The 24198-nt window shown below is 39.9% G+C and overlaps 1 protein-coding gene across 1 annotated transcript in view; it reads left to right on the top strand.

Annotated features, from left to right (window-relative positions):
- brinp1 (bone morphogenetic protein/retinoic acid inducible neural-specific 1) overlaps positions 1-3834 on the top strand; it is an 85645-nt gene extending 81811 nt beyond the window's left edge. Inside the window, exon 8 of the mRNA XM_040197620.2 lies at positions 1200-3834. Within this exon, the coding sequence (XP_040053554.2) occupies positions 1200-2334 (1135 nt within the window). The 3' untranslated portion in view covers positions 2335-3834. The remainder of the gene's footprint in view (positions 1-1199) is intronic.
- Positions 3835-24198: the final 20364 nt, after the last annotated feature.

Here is a 24198-nt window from a genome sequence, read left to right on the forward strand (position 1 = left end):
TATTGATGGTAATATACCTTGTTTATTGTCAGTTTTTTGTCAGTATGCCTCCATTTAATGTTGTAAAACCAGTATTCTGGCACATCCCTGCTTGCTGGCTCTTTAGTATTCATACTGCAATGGACAGAAAAAAAACAGCTGGAGGCAACTAACTTGATACACTCATCTCTCTAAAGACACTCCAAGCCGTACTGCAGTACTGTAGGGAGGCAATGGAAAATGGTATAAAAATCACAAATATGGTTCCTGCACGAGGAGATTAAGACGTCCTTAATGTAGGGGACGAGGCAAAAGAGACGTTGCAAACAATATCAGGCCAAACTAAAAAAAAACTATAGACAAAAACTGCGTTGCACTTAACAAATCCTAACCATATGGTGAATTGCATTGATTGAATTCCTGTCATTCAATGACTACCCCATGTCCAAACTATACATGACACATTGCAGCACACATTGTTGTTGAATTAAACACGTTAAATACAGGACGACTTGTAGCATAACTTCACTTGGATTGACATCCATCAGTGTTAAGCCTTCGTTTCATTAACATGGCAGGCCAACCTTGATCAGCCCTCCCCGAAAAATCCGGATTCAGAACCCACCTCCTACACACAGAAAAGAAGTTCCAGTACTGTCAAGATGACAGGGTAAGATGCCCGAGGGGAAAAGGAGAGCTACGATAAGAATAGCAAGTAAAATCTTCCACCTGAAGGGCATAACACAACTCCTCCCCCTTAAGGGAAGAAATAATTCTATTTCCAGACCATCCTGCCAAAATGATTTCCATGTGTAAATTTGTGACAACGATTTAACGACGCATTTCATGTGTTCTTTATCTTATATTCACTGGTTTCCCTTCATTTCAGTCTGCCAAGTCAACTTAGAAGGTAAAGCGTACTAGAGGTACGGTAAAACACACAAGTTCCCTTTATGATGTGCTTCATTCTTCAGGCTTTCAAGTTCATTACTACGCAATTAGATAATAAAACACAATTAAAACCAAACATATTGCCAAAAGGAATATCTGTCTAATCAATGTTCTAGGTCTTGAAATTTGATTGTCAGATGAATAAGGTCTAGAGAACTAGTCAGCCATTATGTATCGCATAGATACTTAATATCAAATACTTTAACCTTTACATCTGACCACCGTTCTACTATCTTTCTTTCTTTCTTTTCCTTCTCCTTTCCCTGCAGATCTGTGATGCAGTGGCTCAACAGGGTTCAGTCCTTCCTCTACTGCAATGAGAACGGGTTTTGGGGGACCTTCCTGGAGAGCCAAAGGACGTGCGTGTGCCACACAGGTGTCACCCTGTGTCAGCGACCCATCCCCTGCGTCATAGGTGGCAACAACAGCTGTGCCATGTGCAGCCTGGCAAACATCTCACAATGCGGCTCCTGCAACAAGGGCTATAAGTTGTACCGTGGTCGCTGTGAGCCCCAGAATGTGGACTCAGAACGTAGTGAACAGTTCATCAGCTTTGAAACTGATCTGGACTTTCAGGACCTGGAACTCAAATACTTGTTGCAGAAAATGGATTCGCGACTGTACATTCACACCACTTTCATCAGCAACGAGATCCGACTGGAGACCTTCTTTGACCCGCGATGGCGGAAGCGCATGTCCCTGACTCTCAAGAGTAACAAAAACCGCATGGACTACCTCCACATGATAATCGGCCTATCGATGAAGATCTGCCAAATGCGAAATAGCAGCATTGACCCCATGTTCTTTGTTTATGTCAACCCATTTAGTGGTAGTCACTCGGAAGGTTGGAGCATGCCCTTCGGAGAACACGGTTACCCGCGCTGGGAAAAGGTCCGATTGCAGAACTCTCAGTGCTTCAACTGGACTCTCCTGCTGGGCAACCGGTGGAAGACCTTCTTTGAGACGGTGCACATCTACCTGCGTAGCCGCGCCAAGATCCCAACCGGCCTGCGCAATGACACGGGCCCAGTGGATCTCGGAGACCCAAACAAGCGGCAGATCTACATCAAAATATCCGATATCCAAGTGTTTGGCTACAGCCTGCGCTTTAATGCAGACCTGCTCCGCAGTGCTGTGCAGCAGGTCAACCAGTCGTACACACAAGGGACTCAGTTCTACTCATCCTCATCTGTTATGCTCCTGTTACTGGACATTCGGGATCGAATTAACCGCCTCGCCCCACCGTCTGCGCCTGGCAAACCCCAGCTGGACCTCTTCTCTTGTATGCTGAAGCACAGGCTCAAGCTCAACAACAGCGAGATGATTCGAGTTAATCACGCCTTGGACATGTACAGCACGGAGATTCTAAAACAATCAGATCACCTGACTGCTAAACTCTGCTGAACCCAATTACATGAACACCCAACAAATGAACTATAAGGGGAAATTGATCTTAATTTGTCTTTCTCTTTTTCATTTTTGGACCTTTTCTGCCTTTTGATGTAATATTAACTTTGTAAGCATAATTCTTAAAGACATAAAGGAAAAAGACATTGATGAAAAGCATTTCAGATAAGATAACAAAGATCAACAGAACCACCATAAAGACTGTACCATATTTGTCCCAGCATGTCTTTCATTCCCTAAAAGAACTTAAAAAGAGAGAGAAAAAAATGAAATATAAAATATATGTACTGGTGAAAGAGGCCTTGATTTTACTCTGAGGGATCAAAGGTTACATCTGAAACTGCCATTGTTTACTGAGAAAAATGTTTTTAAAGGAATAATGATATAACACAAGGGCGAACCAGATTTCCTTTTATTTCAGATAATGTGCAACATATTTCAGACATAATGGACCGTTAAATATTTAAAAAAAAAGTTCATGCATTGTAAGGATTAAATAGCCCTAGTGAGTAAGTTTTCAACACATTACGTATAGACTCTTTATTACATTTTAAACCCACAGCAAATCTTTGTGAGTTAGGAGGCACTCTGTTATAGTTCTGACACATAAGGCACACAGCAGGGCAGTAATGGGTAGTCATGTCAAATAACAAAAGCCAGCTGTTTATATATATACATATATATGTGGGTGAATGTAAGTGTGCGTGCGCGTGTGCAAATGTGCGTGTACATTTTTTATTTTTTTTGCTTGATGCTTATTGCCGTTCGTCAATTGAATGTGTCATTTGAGATGGACTCCAGTCAAAGCAAAATCTTGCATTTGGAGCGCTTCTTCCCGTGTTTGAATTCAAGCTGTGTTTTTCACAAGGCAGAACCTCCTGGTGCGTGAGTGCAATATTGTGGTCTGAAGATTTAACAATCAATGCTATTTTGTACAGCTTTGCAAAATGTACATGTTGTGACTGCTGATTTGTGGAGCTTTTCAGCACCAAGAGAAAAATGTAAGCATTCATCGTTCAGGCACATTTGCAAGACAACTTAAAGCCATACACTTCCCTGAGGTAGACATACAGTAAGACATAAAGTTCATACCTGTTTCACAAAAGTACGTACATAAAAAAAAAAAAAAACGTTAGAAGAATGTTAAATTTTTACGGTTTAATTTTATTCTCTCAGTTTTTAGATAAGAGCACAGCGAAAAGGGAGATGACAAGGGAAGGCATACCATGTTGGATAAGAATCGTGTTGTAAAGCCACTAAATTTCTCTGTTGTGCCACAGGAAAAAAAAGAAAAAAAAAGAAATGGATATATTAAAGCTTAAAATACCTTTTTGGCAGCGTTTAATCTGTACGCTTTTTATGACCACGTGTAAAGATTTGTTTTTCTCTCCAGATATAAAATTTAACCTTGTTTTGCATGTTGCTGGGAAACATCAACAGAACTGCAACTGTGTTTAACACTTCGTCATCAAACTGAAATATAAAACCCCACCGTGTATTGTCAGTCACACTTTATTTGGGTAATCCAATGCTGAAACATTGCTATTGCTGTTTGTTTTTTGTAGATCCAGACAATTGCATGTTTGTTAACAACCACAAAGGCAAGGTCACTCATGTCACACAACCTGCTGTTAGAGCCATTGGGGACATTAAAAAAACTACTAAAAGACTTTAAAAATATTTCATATGCTGCATATTGCTCCCATAATCTAGAAAATCCTTCCTCAGCGTAAAGGTTGCCAGCCCAGTTGCAAGCATTTAGACTAACATCTAACAAATGTTATATTTCTCAGATTGTTTTATTGTTTTTGTTTGTTTCTTTGGTCTCTTGCTGTAGCTTTAATTTAGTTCCCTTATAACTTTTTGTTTAATTTTGTGTTCTTCTAAATAATCGTTGTCCTTTCACATTGTGATGTCACTCGTCTTGTGGGGTCGGCTGAAAGCAGAGGCGTGTAATGAAGGTGCGACCATGGTCAGTTGCGAGAATACGGTGACCCAGGTTGTAATTCCACCACCAATCCAACACATCTTGAAAAGATCACATTTCGGGATTTTGACAAAAGCAAGAAATTGCAGCAGCCTTTGAATGAAACCTCTTTTTCTTTCCTATGGATGTAATGTATCTTTGTCAGCTGCACATTTGACTAAATCCACAATCACAACTTTTGATGTAACTAACAGAATAATCTCTCGCTTTGTGTGTCAAATGTTTATTCTTTTTTGTTTATTTTATTGTTGTCAGTCTTCTTTCAATAAGCACTTCTCACTCTTCAGAGGCGCTTTAGAAATACCAATTTAGTCAGATGTTTAACTATAATGGTTCACTACAACTCAAATCTATTTCAGGTGACTCTGTAGTCTGCAAAATAACTTTCCAGTGTACAGTTTAGTGCGTACGCGGTGGCTGATTCGGGATGACTAAGGCGCGGGCCATCAGGCTCAGATCAGTGTATTCACATTAATCTCAAAGTACACTACTGTTTGCTTTGTCGTATCAATGCCTCGACCTCGGTAAAGGTGCATTTAGTGAGTGAGCAGTTACCGGTGCAAGCTATTGTTTCACATTCACGTAGGATGGCAGCACTGCCTCGAGGAAAGCAGCAGAAGGGGAGAGAGGGCATCCGAAAACAGAGGATACCTTTAAAATATATTCGATCGCGACCAATTGCAGTCGGTCACAAAGCTCTTTGGATTTGTTGTTTATCAGGCCAAGTTATAAATTCTGATCTTGTTTTTGGCATGCCAATGTTAATATGGTAGACTACGCTTTTGCAAATAGGTCCATAGCATTGCCATTCTAACGTTTGCATGCAAACAGTAACTGCTAATGGATTATTTTAAGATGCCAAGATGCTGTCAATAGACATGTAGTAAATTGAATACCTGGTCTTTCAGCATTAACATTGGACTATCCAAATGAATTGTTACTTTATTATTATTATTGTTATTATTATTAAGTGCCTGTTATCTATCCCTTTAACACGTTTAGAGCTGGAGAAAACTTTTAGATGTTACACAGACGAGTGAAACTGAATTAGCTTCAGAATTTTAAGACCATTTAATGCTGATTTAGTAAACACTTTTCATCTCCTCCTGCGATCTACCCCGTCAGGAGGTCTGTGCATGTGGGGAAATCAAGCACCATACAGAGGGTCAGAGGATGACTTGAAGTTATGGTTGACATTTTTGTCCCCCTGTTGTACAATGTATTTGTAAATATTAACTCTGTTACAGTAACAACCTTTGCTACAGTAACATTATTATACAATATAACAATATCGAAAGGGAATACGAAGACTACTTTTAAAAAAGAAAAAAAAGCCCTCCATTTGACTACATAAGCACTAAGTACAGGGCACTCATGTCTACTGTATCTAATTAGATTCATGACAATGTATGACTGTTTTTATATTGTCAAAGCATTCTGTACATTTACAATTTAGTTTTGAGCCACCGCAAGGTCCATAAAACAAGCACATCTACTTGTATGGCATTATGCTACCACAGTGTTGCTTACATGTATCCATGGATATGTCTGAAGATTTTTACACCTAATACCTTGCCTATGTAATTTTTTGCTGTTCTGTTGACATCCTTACATCAGCTTATTTCAAATGAATGTTTCATATAATAATCTATTTCTCATTAAAAGGCTATATTTAATAAGAAGAGCAAGGCTTGTTTGTACCATTTCCCATTCTAGGGACAATTATTAGTACTTTTGCCATCGGGTTCAGACCAAATGCTACAAGGGTTTTAGACAATTGAACTATTGTTATAATAGGATTTTGTTTGCCAGTTTTCAAGAAGTCTTGAAGAACTTCACAAATAAGTGCTGCATGAATTATTAAAAACATTGTAGTTCTTTGATGCTCAGGGGATAAATGAGACAAGAGATTTTAGTGAGTAGACCATCTATTGATTCACAATGATTAGTTTATTATACCAATCATTATTTATAGACATTATTTCACTAATGATTATTATCATTAGTGTTGGACAGGAAACAAGAAAGTCGGATATTGTTATTGTAGGCTGTTGTAGGCTTTCTTTAATTAGTATTATACATACTTTATGATAATTGTAGTGGTGTGTACATAATTATAGACCGCAGCATAACGTATACATATAACGCATGAACCTTTCTTAACACTCTGAATAATACTGAAAAAGAATCTTGAATCAAAGATTTGATTAAATATGGAATGATACTTGATTTACTGTCAACGCTGATCAGATGTAATCTTCTACAACATATGACACTATATCGAGCCCTTTAAGGAGTGGTCAGTGAACGTGTCGTGTGTCACATGTTTTAGATGCTCCTCGCCCTTTTTGCCAAAAAGAAAACTACGGTTCGTGGGGGAACCACAGTATATGTGGTATATGGTTTTCACTTGTCACAATAGGTCAAGTGATGTTATAATGAGAAACGTTCTTACGGTAACTAGTATGTTTACTTCAGTTAATTATTACATTATGTGCAGATCACACATTTATTCGTTGTTTACATATATATTTTGGCATATTTGGTATAGAGATGTAACACTTTTAAAGAAATATAATTTTACAGCAAAGGAAAAATGAACGTAATGTTGTTAAAATGGAAGACGTTTTATTTGATGGACATAAATGATTGCTTTGCTCCCAGAGCTCCCGTTTTCAAAACAAAATGGTTCTGTCATCTCAGGCTGTGATTTGAACTAAAAAAAAAAGGTTTTGCAAAAAGGAACTGAGGGACAGCTTTTAATATAATTTGATTTAAATGCAATAGAAGTGAAGTAGCTGCTCAAGCAGCTACTTTATTTAAATGTACTTGGCTGCCATGTTGTTCATTTACCAAACTTTCAAAAAAGGCACAGGTCGTAACCCAAAAGGTCACTTTTATGACTGACAGTGTATTTAGTGTCCTTCATTGATTAACAGAAATGGAAAAATGAATATTCCTTTTTTCCTTTGTTTTCTCTTTTCTATCTAAGATAATTCAATAGCAGAATAGCTGTTGTAATCCAAGCATCTCAAGTGGGGAACAAAACAGTAAATCTATAAACCGATGACTCTCCTGTTGGAGTACAGCAGACCTTAACTGATGGTGCCGTATCTGATGAGCCAATATTGTAGAAATGGAACTTGGTCCCTACGGTGATTGGACAAATGGACTGTTTGTAAGGTTTCATAAATAGGTGATCACATTGGAAAATGGAAACCATTTTAATTTCACTGACAATTTGATAGCATCCAAGTTCTGTGGTAGAATAAAACATACACAAAATCCGTGCACTATTTCTGTAAAGACGCAGCTCAGAAATTCAGAAAGACCAAAGAAAACATATGACTATTATTGGAGGGCCCTTAAATGAGGAAGCAAAAACAAAATATAGGCAATACAGACTAATCTGTTGTTATGGATCCACATGACCGTAAATGCTTCTTTAAATGCAAACCATTGAGCAAATAAGACCTGAAATGATCAATTTGCTATATGACGTCTCTCCCAGAATGCCCACACACTTCGCGGGTGGCGGTGCCAGCAGTTTCTATGTGAAAGAGATGGGCACACTTTACATATTTGCTATTAGTACGTTCTGCCAATCCCAAATCGTACCTGTTCAAACCGCTACTCAGAAAGTCAACTAAAAGCATTTTCATATGTCACTGAACAAATGCATCCATGGAACAGGATCGCATTATTACAGTGTGAGGCACAATACTACACATTGAAATTCCTGCTACTCGGGTTGCTTTATGCGTTTTAAAAACATGAAACCAATAACTTTTAGTAAGGACTTTTTTGGATTTGGCCCGTGAACTGTCAGTGTCTCACCGCAACTAATAAAAGCATAATTATACCAAATAATTATCTTTATTTGTAAGTATTTTGACACGTAGGAACTTAGTGTTACATTAAAGCAGTATAATACAATAGTCTTACATTGGCACAGAGAAATATTTGGAACATTATTAAAGTTGGCTTTTTGATTTGATTACATTTGATTTACATTTGCTGTGATGCAGGGTCTGGTATGATCTAGTATGGTCTGGTATGCACATGCACAGGAGCCTGACAGAGACATGTGCTTCTTCCGGAGGCTTTGCATTCAATACAGGTTTGGCAGAGATTTGATGAACAAAGTCAACATATGTCTCAGGGTTTAGTGGAGATCAAAATAGGATACCTGAAATGTAAATGGGAAGTGCAATATCAGACTTTGATTCCTCAGTTTTTTGCTCACTTCATCGCACATACCCCCTCTGGCCTCATGTTCACAGGAACTGATTATGTGTTGAAGGACAGAAAAGATTTCTTAAAGTTCACAAAACCCAGAGCCTGCAGGCATCATGATAGCCGACTAGAATACTAAAAAGTGGGACATTGCAACTACACTCCTTACCACCTTATATAATGGATAAGTGGAAGAAACAATCCAGCATCAGTTATATAAATGTCGAGATAAATAAAGCCCATTAACAACAGTTGAACTTACTGTTAAGTTTGTCCTTTCCCCCCGGGCAGAAAACCAGTTGACTGGAATAAACACACTTGTTAGTGTACACTCTTGCCTTGGAAGGAATTAGACGCAACCTGGCAGGTAGCTCTCCTGATAATTGAAGACACTACACCGTAAACACCTCAAGGCTGTTGTTATTCTCGAATCGTGTTAGTCAACAGCTGTGGATGACAGAAGAGTGCGAGTGCAAATGTTAAGGTGTCTTGTATGACGAGCCAAACAAAAATCGCGGCAAGTATTTTAAGGTGCGAAAAATGACTTAAAACACATAAATACAGTTTTGTGGCACGTATTGTGAAAACTAGTGTGGTTTTGAGGGTCCGTCTTGATATTAATATGGTTTGGTTTAGGTGTGGAGATATTTATGATGGCCGCCAGGTGCCGAGGAAAAGCACATATTTGCATGGAAAACAAAAAATAACGAGTCAAAGCGACGTCGAAGCACAGGAACACAATAAATCAAAGCGTCCCCGCAGAGTTTTTGTAAGAATACAACATGAAAGGCACCGAACCAGAATAATTGATCAAACAACACAGAGTTGCCCACAAATTCTAAAATATTAGATAAAGATTTTACGGCAACAAATAACACAGAGTGCATTTGAAAAGCAGCCCCCAAAAGACCACTGTTGCCATCTGTTTATTGTCATCTCCTTTTCTGTCCAGGTGCACAATGCATTCTCTACAAACACAGTAAATCCGGTGTTTTATCGTCTAATATTTACTATTTTATGCCTATAGCTAAAAGAGCAAGAAAAGTAGAAACAAACAAAACACTATGCTATATTGGACATAGGTATATCCCATTAGATAGATAGTGATACAGATAAATAGAAAGACATATGTATATATTTAGCAGTGGGTTTTTTTGCATTTGAGTTTAAATGAGTACATATAAAACCAGGATGAATGCAGAGTCAACCATAAAATCTCTCGCATAATTGCGGGTGATGAGTTTAAAGGGTGAAGCCGAGTGAAACGCGGGGCGTGGGATGCGCACAGAGAGAGTTCTGTGTTGCGTCAGCATTAGAAAATACGATTAGTGATCATGGAGAAGAGGAATGTGGCTTAACGCAAGAAGAGATTCCACTCTCTACTCAGCTCACTACCTACTTACTGTTACGGCACTAAAATGTAGCTACTTTTTTAGCTACTGTGTAATCTAAATATGTCCTGGGTGCTCATGAAAATGACACATCTGCAAATTTGTTGAATTCGGCAATCCCATCTTTAGGTGTAGGGATTATAATCAATCCAACAGCAGCCAGCATCATTTAAAGTGAAAAATATGCAAACTATTTTTAGCAGCGGAGTCATTAGACAAGACCAGTTCAGTGCTTTTCCCCAATGGTTGGGTTCGGGATGGTGATAATTGCACATGTTATGAATGTGTTTGTATTCTTGTGATATCTCCTTCAATGTTCTGAGTTGTGAACATTTCTATGTTCTTAGAGGACAATTTCCTTTCAGTTGAAGCAGATAGTTGGCAGAAAGTTCATTGCAGAATGATCCATTCTATGGGGTTATATTTCCAGCTCTTTTGGTCAGAGTTATATTTATATTTTATTTTGTTGGAAGAGAATGACGTCCCCTTGCTCTACGTGGAACTCAGTGGTTTAATCCATTAAGAGCTTGTTGGTGGTAATGCGATGGAGACAAAGAGGGTGTCTCCAGTGTTATTGCCTTGCAGCCGGCTCTTTTTTGGTTCTTTTTTGAGATTGTGTTGTTACAATGTTTATTTTTCTTCTAAAGACTAAATCTTTAAAATAATGAGTAGCCACTTTAGAAAGTGTGTATTTTAGACACTGTTGTTTAATTGTAAACGTTTTTTTAAACACCAAACTAGAATTCCACCAGAATTCCACCGTGTGGAAGATGTTGAACTAGCGACTCTTCCTGCTGTCCTTGTGCAGTTTGCTCTCAATTCTCCATAAATTAATGGCTGTGTTTGAAGTGACAACAATCTCCCCACATTTAGCCAGAACGTTTTCAAACCACAATCTTTTAGAAACACAGTAGTGGTCCTCTACCAACTGTGTGTCGCGTTAGATGTTGAGATGGAAGTAGGATAGCAGCTAGCTTAGCCTAACAGCTAGCTTAACATAGCAGTGCTTTAAGTGGTCCGTTTGCTACTCATCCCCCTTCTGTTTGACACGTGGAGTGATTTCTCTGCACAGTTCTCCGCTGTATGTCGCGCCTGTGTTTTATTTTACTTCTAATGCAAAAAACGTTCTCCATCTTGATGTACTTGATGATGAGCCCTGCACCTTTTATCTCCGACTGAGTGGTACCACCTCTAAGAAAAACAAGGTAGTTGTACAACTTTGAAAGAATATCTCATCAGTCCGTCGATTAGGTCGCCCTGCTTTTTAATGGGGTCTAAAAGATCTTAAAAAGATTGATAACTATAATGATATTGTCTTAAAAATATATCTAATGAAGTAGGAAGATCAATATCACTTGGATCCCTTTCAGAGCGATTTAATGATCGATAGAACCACCGAAAGTGTTTCTATCATTCAACTGAATTTTCAGGGCCTAATGTTTAAAACATCATGTTCAACACTGCGGAGAAACATCATCACCATTTAGACGAAATCAGTAAAAACCTTTACTTTTCCCTCTACCTATTATCACGTCACCATTTAAAGAATGTTTTTGTTCATCAGTGTGGATGCTCAGATCATTATAGACATCTTTTTTAGTGTGGATTTGCCTTAAACCCTGGTCAAAGTATGGACATGTTGCTACTCCCCAATCTATATCTGACTGCCAATAGTCCTCCGAGGATGTTCATCAACACGTTCAGACCCCATGCAGACGGACTCTAGTTTGCCTGAACCCGGTGAACACCGTCCCCGGGATAGCCCTATCGTGCAGACGAACGCACTGTATCCGCACACTGTTTCCGCACTCCCTCGAATCGGGGGTCCAAAGTGAGTAAACTCGAAATCCGATTGCTGTTGGTGTTCGTCTGCATGCTATCCGCATACCTAATCGGATTGCCCCACGTGATAGCATCACGTGATTGCATGCAACCTCACGCTGAACCCTTATTAACCCCAATGCGTCACTACATAACAACGACAACAATGGCGAATGCAAGGATAATGTGACTGCTGAATGTGCTAACAAGTCTACAATGCGTACTAGGGTTAGAGTTTTCGTTTGTATACGGCGCACATGTCTTATACGCATGCTCTTGTCTTCTCCTTACGTTTTCTTCAGTTGTCTGTAGCACCTTAAAGCGCCACCAACAGGCGTGGGGGATGTACTACAGCGGAGTCAATCGCATTCACTGGGTTCATGTGCACACGATTTAAAAAGTGGGTAGGTGTGAAAAATGAACCCGGGTTCAGACAAACTAGAGTCTGTCTGCATGGGGTCTCAGCTTCCTTGCCCTAGTTTCCCTCTCTGAATGACAGAATGGGGCAATTTATTTACATACTGATGACCGACAGCTTCACCTTCACCACTTAGTTCTTTGAGTGAAACTGCTAGAGGCTGTTTTGTCTCTCCAAGGCCTCGGAATAGCGTCGCACAACAGCCTCATCTTTAGTGAACTCTAACAAACTAGCTCTCCAGCCTGCTTGATCTAGACAGGCAGTGGAGAGATTGATGGCCGTGACTTGAAAGCTGCATTTCAGAAACTGCCTGCTCTCCCTTGACAATATTCTATAAACTGCTTCCTCTGGTAAATCTGGTGGCTCCCACTCCATCTGTCTCTGTCAGGGGGGGAGGGGTGAGGTGGGACGCACACACAAGCGCACTCGCACAAACAAGTATCATAATGACAGTTTCAAAACACAAGCCAGGAACACCTTTGTATTGTTCTTCTCCTCTTTTAGTGGGTGTGGGCGCCGGAAGGAGTCGGATAATGGAGACATTTTCATTTGCATCCATTTATCAATATCAGGGGGGAGTCAAAGACAAGAAACAAGCCACTGTCTGTTGGACGGGTCACCGTTCTACTTTTATTAAGGACCTGCTTCTGTTTTGGGGACAAGCTCCTCCTGGGTGTTGAGGGGAGCTCTGAGAGCTAAATGCCCAATTAACCTTGCCTGGCCCAGGCACACTTTTAAATGGTTCCCAAATGGCAAAAGGTAATTAATTAATTTAATGGGACGGCATGCTCACCTCATTGTTGAAAGGTGCTGAGTTCACACGACACTAATCAATGGGATTACCTCTGGCCTTATTTTCCATGCCACTGAGAGGAATCGGTGGCAAAACAAATTATGATTTGTAGGACAAGAAAATGAGTCAATGACCATACCACCCGACTTTGCCAATATGAGATAAAAGACAAAATGCGTCATTTTTACATTGCGGTGTTGTTTTCTTGGTAATATATCTACCAAGACATTCGCATGTGTCAAATGCTATTTGCAAAAAAAAAAAATTATATGAATATGTTGATATTCATCTTACTAAAATAGAGTTTTTACAAGATGCCTCACATTCAATCAGCATTATTTCATTTTGAACTCCTCATTTGTGGTTGTGTTTGTGGCCTTCAGCATGGATGATGGAAACAGCATGTCACCTTTTACCTAATTAACAAAATTATATTCGCATATTTTCTGTCTCTTAGCAACTGCTAACCTTTTTGGTATGAAAGAAGAATCGCTAAGTTGATCGTCTTAATTAGGACGGGAAAATTAGAAGAGAATATACATTTTAGACAGCATTCAAAAAGAACTCATAAACAGGATAATTAGTTTGTGGCAGTTCTTTTGCTAAATTTAGTGAGGACTTATTTCAACATTTTAAATACGGTAAAATACTTATTCATTCCCTTCAACTAGACCGTAGACTCTGTTTTACTGGTCTAAGTGTAGCTTTGGTTGAATGTGATGCTATATGGCATTTCAAATTTAGTGCATCGATTACCTGCCAAAAACAGACATTCATACTGATGAGAAGTTTTCTTTAGTTCACTTACATACAAAAAAAAAACGTGGGCTCTTATGCAATCATTTGGTCAACTCCTCCGGGCTGTTAAAGCTATCTGGCTGAAGCATACAGTAAATGGCTGCTGGAATCACTCTGCTACCTTCACGCTGTACACCACAGTCAACGGCACTGTCGCCTGGCAACCTCCATGTGCATTTGTTATGTGGTTGGGTTATTTGCCTTATTTATGAGGCCTTCTTGGTTTCATTTGCATTATATAGAAACTGAAATTACCACATGACCCTCTTCAATCACAGCAAATAAGGAGAGACGAAAGGATCGTTGAGGCTTGCAGCAAACAAATGACTGTGCTACAAGCTGTCAGTTTGAGAAAAAAGTGAATGTAAAGAATGGTGTATTCTGAAATTTGAATCTTATTTGTGAAAGTAGACTGAACGATATCAGTGATAATGGATTTTCTTCAATGCCACACCCCCCCGGGGGCATCATTGAATATCTATACAACTGCACGGTGCAAATTGTTTTTAATAAACAATATTAGATGATGAATAAAGCATATTAAATCACTTCCCGTAACATGCTTGAATATATCACAGCGCAAGTGGTCTATTTGTGTGTCCTGTAGGAAGCAGTAAAATCTTTCATATATTAATGTACATAAAGTGGCAACTTTACTGCTCATCCTCGTCACAGTTGCAAAGACAGACCAGCTGGCTACCACCCCATGGGAGAGCACACAGTATTGCCATCTGTCACTAAAATTTAGCGGGCCTAATATGTGCTGCAGTTACAGCCAGGAACCAATAATACAGCCAATCAACGATAGATTGAGATATTACGCTGTTGACAAATATAGCGGAGGATACGGACTGTGCTGCATTTTTCATGTACATTTAATAAAATCGTTGCCATGATGTGTATGACTGGCTGTTGTAAGGGGGGCCTCTCATATTGTGAAGATTGCAGATAATCAACCAATCCAACTCTGCAGCTTTGCAGAACTTTCCAGACTCTTGTATCTCTTTGCTTTGGTTTCGTCGCAGCATATTGACTGTATGGTTGAGCCAAAGCAGCTCTCATCGACCCCAAATGGATGCCGTTGTGAGTGAAATGTTTTCCTCGGAACATGTTACTCCAAAAATCTATACGATTTTCCGAAGTGGGGCTTGTTTGTCAGCATATATTGATGCATTTATGTCCTATGATGGTCAAATAAAATCAATTAATGCAGCTTTAAATTAGACAAAGTGATAATGTACCTGTAGTGAGAGACTGCACAACCTTATTTCCTCATGGGATAAAAGGTTTTGCATTAACTGCTTTCAGAGAGATGCAATGCCAGCCTCAAACAGACGCTGGTATTGTTTCCAACCAGAGAGTCAATCTGTCAAAACTAATAAAAAATAAAAAGACTTTCCAGAAATGATAATAAGTGTTACAATTCCATGTTAATATTACTAAGGCCAGTATTTGTGCAAAACGTGGATACTCAAATGCAAATGAAAGCACAAAGTTATTGTAAAACATTACAAAGAAGTTGTCAAAATGACCCCATCCCAGCTGTTTAAAACGTTCCTCAAATATTCTAAAATGTACCCTCTGTACTTTGCTCTCTCATTATCATTTGCATGCATCTCAATTTAACAGATACGACCAAAAGCTTTTTTGGATTCACCCCAACACACACCAACGGAGACTGGCAAAGTCTATGCTAAACTGTCAAGGCTGACGAGTAAAGTAGGGCAGAGATTTATCTGCATCAGATTTGTAACGATGCAAAGATGAGCGTGACTGATTCACTGTTCAAATTGATGAGTTGATTGCCCAACCCATGTTACCCAACCCCAGGACAGGAAGGACATTAAACGCAGTGACCTTTTTGTCTTTCAGTGTGAATATTTCAACATTATAATCCTCCATCTTAAATTTCCAACGCTTTTTGCCCCGTCCTCTGTCTTTTACTTTTTACACACTTTTTCCTCTCCCCTTTCCCCCATTTATCTCCCATTTTTAATCCTTGCTCCACTCTTCCTCTCTGTGCATTCAACCCCCTCTCAATCTGTTTTGATCCAATTCTTAACAGCCGTGTGCACTTCTGTAAGTAAGAGTGAATCACCCAGGGGGCTCTCATCAAAAGGCTGCCAGGAAGACGAAGAGGCCGCACTGCCCTGTGCTAACTGCCAGTGTCCTTAAAGGGGAATCGCTGGAAATGCCACCTTTGATCAGTCCACCAACTCCATTCCCCACAGCAACCGGACTGATGGCTGGCGTTCTGTGTTATGATCTAGTAATAAAACCCACTACAGTATGTCTTTCAGTTTGGGGATTTTATATCCTCTGAAGGAGAGTTTACGTTTTTTTTTATAACACAGGCAGATGAAATCCAGCATTCTGATTGGTTGAGAGTGAGTCACTGTCACGCCCTAATTGTGTTCACCTGTTTTCACCTGTTTTTTCCCTGTCTCCTCCCACACCAGGTGTTCCCTGTTTGTCAATTATCCCTTGGGCATATAAGCTGTGTCTTCTCCCTGTTCTCGTTGCCAGTTCGTCTTGTGTGTTTCACCAGGTCTTACCAGCGTTATATCCCCGTAGTTTCCAGTCGATTCTTGAGATCCCCCGTGTACTGACCCCTGCCTGCCTCCGACAACGACACGGCCTGCCACCTCTGAACCCCTGATCTCCTGTGCACCGAACTCCTGCCTGCCTCTGACAACGACACTGCCTGCCCGAATTCCTCTTCATTAAAGCTTATTCCTCATATCTGCGTTTGGGTCTCTGTCTGAGCTGTGGTAGTCACGGCGTGTACTTTATTGAGCCACGATGTACTGTATCTGTATACATTGACCTGAGCGTTCCATATTAGTGCGCAATTATAAAAAGATACACAACGTTTGGTGGCTACAACTATTTTGTGCTGGAAGGCTGCTATTTACTTACTATTTATAATGTCATATCATAAAAGCAATACGGTACGAGTGCCTGTACTTTGTTAATAGTTTTACAGTTCATGAGTGTTGTCGGGCCCGCCGTGTAAAGCATACCCTTCTTTACCTTATTCCTTAAATATTATTCACCAGCACTTTTTTTTACCTATAATTGGTTGCTCGGCGCTACGTCACATATTGACAGGACAGAGTTAAGACCATTACCAAATGGTATATTCACTTGAACCATTTGATCCGTCAGGGTACAGCACTTTGTTTTTAAAGTTAAACAGGAATATTCTTTATTTGGAGGGGTCGAGAATCATCATCATTAAATCCGGGCGCTCGCCCCCTGTGATTTCGAATCTCTGATGAGGCATATTTGTGTTAATGTCTCTATGGGGGATGTACGGAAAACGAACAAGGGTTGGACTGAGGGTCCTCCTGCTTCGTAGGTTTCCGTTTTTGATACGGAAAGGTCGGGCCAGAGTATAAGGCCACCTGCTGTCAAAGAACCAAGGACAAGGTCAGTCTTGCAGAACTGAGCCAGTGCGCCGTCAGTCAAGCTGTGCGCCGACGTTGCCTCTACGCCTTCGCTTTCCTTCCTGCATTCTTGCTGCCCCACTATTAAGGACGAGCGGAGGAAGGGAATGGCGCTGTGTCCCTCCCCTCCATCTGGTGCCGCATGCCACTGTCAGGATGTCAGCCCGCACGCAGTAACGAAGGGTGTCATCAAGGTTACTGCAGGCTGGAATATTGCCTGCTCCTCCTCTTTCACTGCCGCCGTATCTCTCATTACCGCCTCTTGTAGCACATACTGTCTTTCTGTGTAAAAGTCCACGGGTTGGTCCATTCATCTTATATATCCACTTGCAGTGAACGGCCCTAAAGCCTAAGTTTTGATTAACTTAACTATATATCGTCTCTGGGTCTCGGTTGTAGCATTTGTTCACCCAAACATGAATTGTTCACCCACTGGACTGCTACGTTCACGTCATGTTTGTGAACCTTCAACTAACATGTTTAATTGTTTCTCTCAGACACTGATCTATATTATTAATAAAAAAATATTAACGATTGCATAATTAAAAAAGGAGGCCACTCTGAGAATCATGAGTCATCATCTTGTTACTCAAGTTATTCTAACCTCATTCAGAACATTCTTTATATGCAAAATACAGAGTTGGTTCTTACAAATCTCATCTTCTTGACTATTAATTTCACTGCTTAACAGACTTGTTATGTTTTTAAAGCAGGAAAGCATTTTGCAATAACAGAATGTGTGATGATTTCCATAATTGTAGAGTCTCTCACTTTTTTTTTCTAATGTCAGCTTTTAGCATTTTAGGTAATCTCGACACCACCAGACATAGAAAGGAACCTGCCGCAACATACAATGTTTTGTTAAAGTTAGTTACTTTAGCTTAAATCTCACGTGTCTGGCCACTCAACAAGATGCCATCAGTTGCATGGCTGGCCTCTGGATCTCGTTGACAGTCATTTTCTCATTGTCAGCGCTGATGTATGAGGCCACTAGATGAACATGGTAGGGAGGGCATGCTAACCTTGTGTGAAACTGTTTGGGGTCAAACCATACCCATCTCCGATAAAATGCCAAGGAAGCACATTTTTAAAACAACATAGTGGAAACTTTGCAACCTGTATTGTGTTTTATCTTTCTGTGGAGAATAATGTTTATGCTAATAAACTCATTTTTCTGTTTCTGCAACGAAATAAATAGTATATCGTTCCCACAGATACATCACATACTTTCATTGTCTTATCAGGTTTATTACATTTGAGTCACATTTTAATTGTTCCTATGTAAACTCCCTCCTGCATTAGCGTTTTGGAAAACGTCTGCCAAAAGGCATCCAATTTTCAGTTCTCCCTTTGACTCCCGAAAGAGTCAGATGATAAGACTGAATTAATCTCCCTATTTCAAGCCAGGTGGTGAATAAAAGACTTTTGTGTCTTATCCCTTCATGCTATCTGCCTTGTCCCACTCCTCCCTGGGATTCATGATCAAATAAAGACCAAAAAGAAAAGAGCAACATTCTCAGCTACAAACTACAGATCCTTGGAATGCGAGTGCGACGCTGCACCCACGGACCTCTCTGTGCTGCATAATGTCTCGGGATGAACTCTGCATCGACACACAAAAAAAAGGGCTCTTGTGAGACGGACGGATGCAGAGGGCAGGTGTGGGACGAGTTGGGCTCAGACCATTGCTGCTCAACCTTGTCAGACAGCTGAGGGAATACACCCGGCCGAGCTTTTAAAGAACCATTACTGTCATGGGGAGTGGTCCGACACAAGCTATGAGAGGGAGACGCAGAGAAATACCTTGACAGCCGTGGCTGTGTGGCGAACAGACTGTGATAAGATATGCGCTAATGGTAATAATATTGAGCGCCGTGTGAGTAATCTAATTGATAGAACAAATAAAAGAAAATGATTGCTTTACACAGAAAACAGATACAAATCTATATTTAGAAGCTTACTTAACTAATTACATTTACCTTTTTATTCAAAAGGTAACGCAGACCACAAAAACTTAACTGCCTTCCAATGTCAACTCTTCAATTGACTTTTTCTTTTTTTCTTTACATTTCAGGCTTTTTGCCATAATTGGACAGCTCAGCTAAATATCCTTGTATAGATTATTTATTGTGAGTGAATGTAATTGTCTAGATGCCCTGCAGAGTTCTTAGCTAATGATTTCCTGTATTCCTTTAAACTCAATCTTACCTTCCTATTGACTCACAAGGTGACATGACTAATGTGTATAAAACATGAAGATGCTTTGCAAATTTCAGATACACAACATAACAAGCTATGTTGGTTTTCGTGGAAAGCAACAGGGCCGTCATTGACGAAAAACGATTGCCATGGGTCAGAGGGAAATATTAATGGAGGCGGAAGTGCTCTGTGGCTTTTTAAATCCCTGGCCTAATGGACTGTATTGACCACATTAATAAAACAGGATATGTGTTCCTAATGTCCTCTCCGTGGTGCATTAGGCTAGGCTTTGCTTGGACTGTGGTTCCATTTGTTTGTCTGAAAGGCAGCCGGGAGCATGCAGAAAAATTGAAAAATGTAGTTTAAAATAATCATGAACTTTTACCTCCTTGCTGTGCAATGAATTATTGCAGGATTTCATAACCTCCAAGACAATGATATTGGTAGAAAATTTGAATTTTTATATTGGGAAGATAAAAGATAAATTATCTGCACAGCACTGAGTTTCTGAATATTCTTATCACTTCTTTTTTCTTAATTGTTTTTCAGTGTTGCAGACATTCTTTTTGTTCTGTTTGTTGAAATGTGTTCTCCGTCTCCCACCTAGAAATAACTTTATATGCAAAACAAGGAGGCCTATGAACAGCATGCTCTAAAGTCCACCCTGAAATTTGATAGTTGTTCTTGGCCACGTACACAGTAATTCCTGCTAATAATAAGGTCAAAAAATGTTATTTAAATCTGGAGGAGGAAGAAAAATGTATCCACTTGTGACTTGTTAAATCCGTCTAGCAGACTGGCAAAGTGCTCTCGAGGACACAGTGCCTTCTTGTATGGATGAGCATCAATAATTTAGTAATACTGTGCAGTATATTTCATATGCATTCATATTAGTATGCAACTATAGTTTGAAGTAAATGCAATGCTCCGGGGTTAGCATGGTCTGTTGGTCATTACGTCAGTCCACCACTTTGGTCCAGACGTAAATATGTTACCAACCGATGGATGGATTGCCCTGACTTATTTTACAGACATCTGTGGTCCCCACAGGGCGAAGCCCACTGACTTTGGCCCACTTTATTTATAATCTACCCTGTCTACACAAGGAGGGGGACACTTTTTATTTTTTTTGGAAAAGTCCCAAAAATGTTTGGGATAGCTTGCATTGCCAATTGATAGCTTTCAAAAGGTGAAACCTACAGATATTTTACCTTTGGCCAGTGTCAGGACAATTTGCATGTAATCTGAGGAGGGTTACATGAAAAGAAAAAGATGCAATTCCATTTCTAATATCAATCGATATTGTCGAAATTACCTCTGATTGTCTCTATTTAGATGTCTAGCAAAAAAAGAAAAAGATTTGATGAGATTAGATTTTCACACGATAACAACAGTTGCAAAAAAAACATTTTAAGCGAAATCAGCATCAAAGCAGCGTAATGCAACTGGATTGAATCTCCATACGTAGCTGTTAGCTCCGGCGCCGCCAACATTTACTCCTCCCTGGGATTTCAACACAGATTGATTGTTACCCATGTTGCATTATCAGGGACGTATTGATGCTGATCTTCTAGTTGCATATTTTTTCTGAATATCAGGCGATAATGATTGGTAGTAAAACTGTATTGCACACATTGCACACATGATGGCTAAACTGTGTAATTAAGCCGCAGCTCACGTGCGTGCCGAACCGTGAGTGGGGATCATGTGATCCATCATGGATCAACTACGCTCTGTTACACCGCTTAGTCACTCACTCCTTCAGCCTCAGATTCTCATTCCTGCACTCATTTCCTCCTTTCCCAGCAGTTTTCCTCTAGTGTGCCTCGGCCTTCTGACATTACCTGAACTCCACCTTTCCTGCTCATCTCTTCCTCATTCCCTCATTAGTCCCTACATATATAATGCAGACCTTCGCCTAATCACTGGCAGATCAGTTAGCGTTCGCTTCTATCCATTCAGCTTTCCAGCTTCTCTTCTTTTTAGTTGGCGGTTTTAGTTTAGTTTTTCATTCTTTGCCTATGCTGATAGACTAGATTTTAATCTTACCTGCTGTGTTTCTAGAGATTCTGGCCAGTGCCACTAAAAGCTTAACCATCTAAATGACGGCACACTTGATAGTTACATATTGCAGATACAATTTTGTATCTGGTTTTGCACTTAAAAATTAAGCCAGTCAACCACACACTTAATGTTGCGTTAGTCCTTTCTCACCCTTGAGCAAGCATGGTGGAGTTGAGATTCATGGCTTTGCTAATTAAATTTTTGCGAACCTGGGTGAGCCCCTGGCAGCCATTATCTGCCAACAGGATTTTGATTAACTGGACATGAATACACTTTTATCTAGAGTAACTGTTCAGGGCTTATAAACATCAGCCCCCTAATTAAAAAGAATAATGCAGCGCATATCATGTCCAAAGCAATCGGCCCCGCGCTTAGCTATCAGGTGCATGAAATGTAATAAAAGCAAAGTGATGATTTGTGTTTTTTTTGTTTATTAGGGGTTGAATAAAAAACCTGCAGTATTTTGATTCTTATAGAAGACAAGAAAATAACTTTGTCCAGCCAGATGGGGGGGTTCAGACATTGAACATACTCTATTTGGAATACGTCGACCATCTTATTACATACAACCTTTAAATGACACATCCTGTGACATTTCAGGGTGAAGGGAACATCCACTTCTGTGTAAAAGGTGGAATGGATCTCGTATCATCTGTCCCAACCTGCTTTGTGTTGTAGGTTCTGTACGGGGTTGAATTTTAATTTAGAGCAGAGATACAGTAAAACTATTATTCAATCACACAAATGTGAAACTCAATCTTACCCACTGATTTTAAATACACTTTTAAATTAAACATGCATGATTCTGTGCATACCTTGAGGACTGGTTTACTTCTTCTACTGTCCTATTTGATCAAATACAGCACGTGTCTACACAAACTACTATTAGCTACACTAAGAACAATCAGGCCATGAAAAATAATGCGTCCCCATTTAATTAGCTTCAGTGCGTAAACATGGAATTTTTGTGGATAGCTAATCACATAACTCCACTTATAAGAGGAAGGAGCTATTTTGTTGAAACGCTTACACAGTCAGTACACATTTTCATCCCTTGGGAGATGTCAGCACAGGAGAAATAAATAAAAGAGTGAAGAATGAACGCTGGTGGTTCCAGAGATGGCGCCCATCATTCGACGCCTCTAGTACAAACAGGCCAGCACAGCCTGGTCACAAATCTATATTGTGTGTTACTTACCTGCAGAGCCGCTCTCTCAGCCTAACCTCTCTAGCTAATGACATTCTTACTGTTGGCTTTGTAATGCTGGGCCGGCGGGTCGTAGAGGTCTGGATGTTTTCTATTGTACACTGTGACTACAACGTGCGGTCTAAAAAACACGTGTCGTCTGATAAGAAACAAAGCAAAGCAGATGTGCCAACTGGCAGGAATATAGCAAAAGACACTTTCAAATAAATAGTATAATGAAATAAATAATCTTACGTACATGCAGTAGTTTAGTTGTTTCAATCCCTTACGAACAGGTACTGTAATATAAAATTCAAAATATGCATTTCAACATCACTTCATCGCTCATGGCAGTTTTACAGCATGAAATTAATGTGCTTTGAATACAGATCGGGTCTGAAGATTCAAACAGGAAAACCAACCAAGAACATTTGTAAAACCTCTCGGAGAAACATATTTCCACATGGATGAATTTGCACCCTAAGTAATTCATGATTTCGCCGGAATTGATTAAAAATACCAGGAAGGAAGGAAAGTTCTTACGACTGGAACAAAACTAGATAAAACAACCTAGCAAACGGTCTTTTCTGACTCTCACTCCGAGGAAGATGAGCAATTACATGTAAGGATCAGCCTTTGAAGGTTGCCCTGTGAGGATGATATATTTTACTTTGGCTTCAATCTCAGGAATCAGTACGGACCTTCCACGTAATAGACACGGCACAGCATAGATATCACCAACCCGGCTTCAAAGCGATTTAAGGTCTCTAGATACATTGTTATCTCCATGTAATAGGTACTCTGAAATTAAGTGAATGTATTATCAGAAGGGCTTTACACTGCTTGTCAGTAAGTGACACTTTCTGTCATTTTGTGGCCGATTGTGTTCTGCAGTGAGACGCATTTGGTATAATTTTTTATTACTATTATACTCTTTGCTTTCCTTAGCATAACTATCCACTGCTCCCATTTATCTAGATTTTAAAGCATTGGCCCTCCAGCAGCCAAAGCTTCAGCCGACTCCCATCTTCCATGTAATTTTGTTTTTGCCCGCCAAAGGCCACAAGATAATTCGAAATAACGGAGCCTTAGCTCCTCTTCGGTCTGAGGAAATTGTGACCTTTCATTATAAAACCTCTATGAATCCAGTTCATCACTATAGCGCAAGGATTTGGAAGGGGGGTTGGAGTGGATTGGTTTGAGAGGGGACTACAGCCTCACTCTTCTTAATGCTGACACTGGAGCGATGTTTGGAAGTGCTGCAGGGCTGAAAAGCAAAGACCTCCTCGCTCAATTAGATTGATTCAGAAGCCCGTGGCCTTAACCTCTGCTGGGTCGCAATTTGTCTCATTTTACTCTGATTTTAAGATGTCCAAAAGCAATCTCACAAATGCACAGAGATTGCTGTTTCTGCGTAATGTTTGCCCCGGCCCATTGTTTTCATTTCCTGCATGCACATACATACCCATTAGTCGGTTTATGGGAAACAAGATATTTGACAATGGATATCCATGAAAAT

This window comes from Gasterosteus aculeatus, chromosome 14, assembly GCF_964276395.1.
Source record: "Gasterosteus aculeatus chromosome 14, fGasAcu3.hap1.1, whole genome shotgun sequence".
NCBI lineage: Eukaryota > Metazoa > Chordata > Actinopteri > Perciformes > Gasterosteidae > Gasterosteus > Gasterosteus aculeatus.